This window comes from Squalius cephalus (assembly GCF_949319135.1).
Source record: "Squalius cephalus genome assembly, chromosome: 21".
Taxonomy (NCBI): domain Eukaryota; kingdom Metazoa; phylum Chordata; class Actinopteri; order Cypriniformes; family Leuciscidae; genus Squalius; species Squalius cephalus.
Genome location: NC_137142.1, coordinates 5929650 through 5932980, shown reverse-complemented (window position 1 = coordinate 5932980; position 3331 = coordinate 5929650). Strand labels below are relative to the sequence as shown.

At 36.3% G+C, this 3331-nt stretch overlaps 1 protein-coding gene across 2 annotated transcripts in view; it reads left to right on the top strand.

Annotated features, from left to right (window-relative positions):
* Positions 1-1890: 1890 nt before the first annotated feature.
* Positions 1891-3331, top strand: part of ppp2r5d (protein phosphatase 2, regulatory subunit B', delta) — a 53957-nt gene continuing 52516 nt past the window's right edge. The window contains exons 1-2 of one of the 2 annotated variants that reach the window (XM_079855851.1): positions 1891-2042; positions 2834-2917. In XM_079855851.1, coding sequence (XP_079711977.1) covers positions 2016-2042; positions 2834-2917 — 111 coding nt within the window. In that variant the 5' untranslated portion in view covers positions 1891-2015. The remainder of the gene's footprint in view (positions 2043-2833; positions 2918-3331) is intronic. The other variant, XM_079855850.1, reaches the window with a different exon arrangement.

Here is a 3331-nt window from a genome sequence, read left to right as displayed (position 1 = left end):
TCTGTCTTTGCTTCTTATTAATATGCTTATTGCTGCTGTTAGACTTGTGCATTCTTATTTTTTTTTTTTTTTTAACCTTGTGCACACATTGGGCCTCATTCATGAAACTGGAGAGAATGCATGTGTAAATGGTTCATAAAACTATTCTAAGGTAATTTTCCACATTGAATTAAACCGTTTGCATAAAGCACTGTTTTATGAACATTATGCACAGAAAGCCATTCTGCTATTGATTTATGAATGGAGCACATTGTGCTCTGTATTAAGTTATTTGCATGTGCACCAAATTTAAGTGTACATATAAATGCTAGTTTTTATTACAAATTTAACACTTGTATGCTGCAACTGCTTTCGTTGAACATGAGATTACTGAACTTGTATTGCTTGTTTATATAATTGTGCAGGGTTTGCATACAAATCGTTTTCCACAGGAGTAAATACTGAAAGGAATAATTAAACCTGAAGATTAAGAAGGTATTAGGAATATCACTGTTGAGAGAGGGATTTTCTAGAGATATAGGTTGACTTGTTTACATTGTGTTTTAATGACAGTAATATTACAGTTGACATCTGCATCCAGGGAGGAACTATAACATCAGCAAAAATGAAGCTGCTGCTTACTACGGAGGTAAGTGTTTTGCCTCGACTGGTTTTGGTCATTTAACGTGCATTAATCAATATAATTCATGTACATTGGGGGAACTTATTATACGAGCTAGAATAGCCTATTTAAAAGGATAGTTCACCCCAAAATGAAAATTAGTCACCATACTACAGGTCTGCATCTCTAACTTTTTTGTGTATAAGAAGTTTTTTTTTTTTTTTTTTAAATAGACATACAATGATTGCACATGGAGTCCAGTGTGGACCTAGCTTTCAACATATATTTTGTGTTCCGTAGAGTAAAATCATACAGGTTTGGAAAGACCTCTTTTTTTCTTATTTTGGCTGTGAACTATCTTTTAAATCAACTAGCTATTTATTCACTTACGAATAGTAATATTTGAAAAATTAGTTAACAGTTACAACACTTGAGTTTGGGACCCCGAAAATTATGTTTTCTGTTTCAAATAAATGCTTGTGAATGAAATCGTGTTTCTGTTTTTTTTTCTCTAAATTGAATGTGTAGTCGTTTCGAAATCGATAGAGAAATAGGCTATATCACCAATAGATGGCACTAGATGCTTCTGTATGGATATTTTTGATGAAATCTTTAGAAAAATATTGTTTTATTTTGAATGTATAATATGCATTATATATATATATGAATAATGTTTTATATATGAACAAGATTTATGTAGGCCTAGTTTAAATATAAAGACTGAAACCGTGTCTATAAGCCATTATATAATGGATTTAGATGTGTAACACTTTTTCTGTGCCGAAGAGTGCGTTATATTTCTTTAGAGAAGAAGACCCAAATGATTTAGTGAAGTGAACTATGAGTCTAACCCTGTGTGAATAAGAAAATGCCAGTGGAATCCTCTATGCAGTTAACGGATTTTAAATGAATAAAACAATAAATAATACCCTTAATATAGTACAGCCTATCTGATGACATAGTTATTCTCAAGCTGAACCAGATGACTTCAACTGCATCAACATTCACAATTAAAAATATTTAAGCGGTTCAGCACTTCTGCCCTATACAACCTAAACACCCCCTGGAAGACCCTATTCTGACATGTTCACGGTCAATGTCACCAGCTAAAGCATCCCTCCCACGATCAATTCCTCTTGTGACAAAATGACAATCTGCACCTTTAGATAAGTCGTCAACAACAGCTGTAGTCGCAGCCAGGACCCCGTTCGGGAACCTCAAGACCGTCTGGTTCGAGCAGCGGCCAATAGAAAAATTCCGCTATGCTGTTGCTAGCTAGTTTCGTGCTTTGTTGACCAATCAGGTTGTTGCTGGTGAAGGGAGGGCGCGTGAGCTGGAGGTAACAGTGTGCGCGAGAGCCCGAGTGCAAGGGAAGCCTTATCACGGAGGCACGGCTAAAGACAACATTTCCAAAATGCCGAATAAAACTAAAAAAGAGAAGGTAAAGTACAGATTATAATCATAACACATGTCTAATTAATGCGTACGAGAATTTGATTTACAACAATTATTCTGCAGCATTTGCTGGCGTTGTTTTTTTGTGAGTGAAGGCCGCGCTAGCCCGCTAAAAGGGCGCATTTGTGCCTGCATATCTTAAGTCAAAACACTGACAGTTACATGTCCAAAGAATTTTTTAATAACAAGAAAGCGTTTTCTTTAGCTCATCATGACGTGTATTTAAAATATAAATCATATACGTTTAAGGGAATGCTCTTCGCTTGCTGTTTTACCCGGTGTTTGTTTTACAGATCAGTTTTCCATAGTGAGATTATGATCGGCCGTTAATATGTGAATACAGACGTATTAGTTGACAGATTGCAGCATAAGCTGGACACGCAAACATGTCTCCTGTATGAGTCAATGTTTCAGTGGACAGGCTGTGGATGGGCTGTGGGCATCGTTATATAAACGCTCGATATATGAGTGGACAAGTTTGTCACTGTGTATATATGATGCTGGAGGGACTTGTGTGAACTAAAATCATTTATCATTACCAGAATGACAGTCAATGTTTTGTTTATGTCATTGCCTGATTCAAAATGTAGTTCAAATTGGATCTTTTGGTTGTCACCACCTGTCATATCAACCCTGCAGCAAGACCTGCCCGTGATTTGACTTGCATATTGCAGACCATCCCCTTTTAGATATAATAAAATGGGCTTTAAGATTGAACAAAATCAAGAGGAGCTGCATTTATGACTCATTTATTGGTTCTTTTTGTGGTCATTACAGGAACCAAGCAAATCTGCAAAAAGCAGCACGAAAAACAGTAATGCCGGTGGTGGAAAGGATGCTGGAACTGACAATTCAGAAGAGGTAAAGATGACAGTATTAAAAACAAATCAAGTCTAAAAAAAAAATACTATTTCTCATAATGTGTTTGACCGTAGGGCTGCCTAGTGGATGTCTTGGCACAAATACTAGCTTGCTAAGTGTTGTAGCTGGGCTTTTTCACTTTCTCTTGGGCTTTCTCTTTCACTTTTTCACAAAAATTCAATTTCATTGACTTCTACAAGGCAGTGTACATTTTGTGTTGTAATATGTGAAGTAATCCTGTTGATTCTGCTTGTTTTTTGCAGCTGTTTGTTCTGTTACATACAGACAGGTTTTTTTTTTTTTTACTTGTTACTGGCATAGGTTTGCAGTGCATACTGTTATGCTGAGGTTAGGTAAAGCCCTTGCTATCTACCTTGCCTCCAGACATCCCCCATTTCTATTTCTGCTTTATTA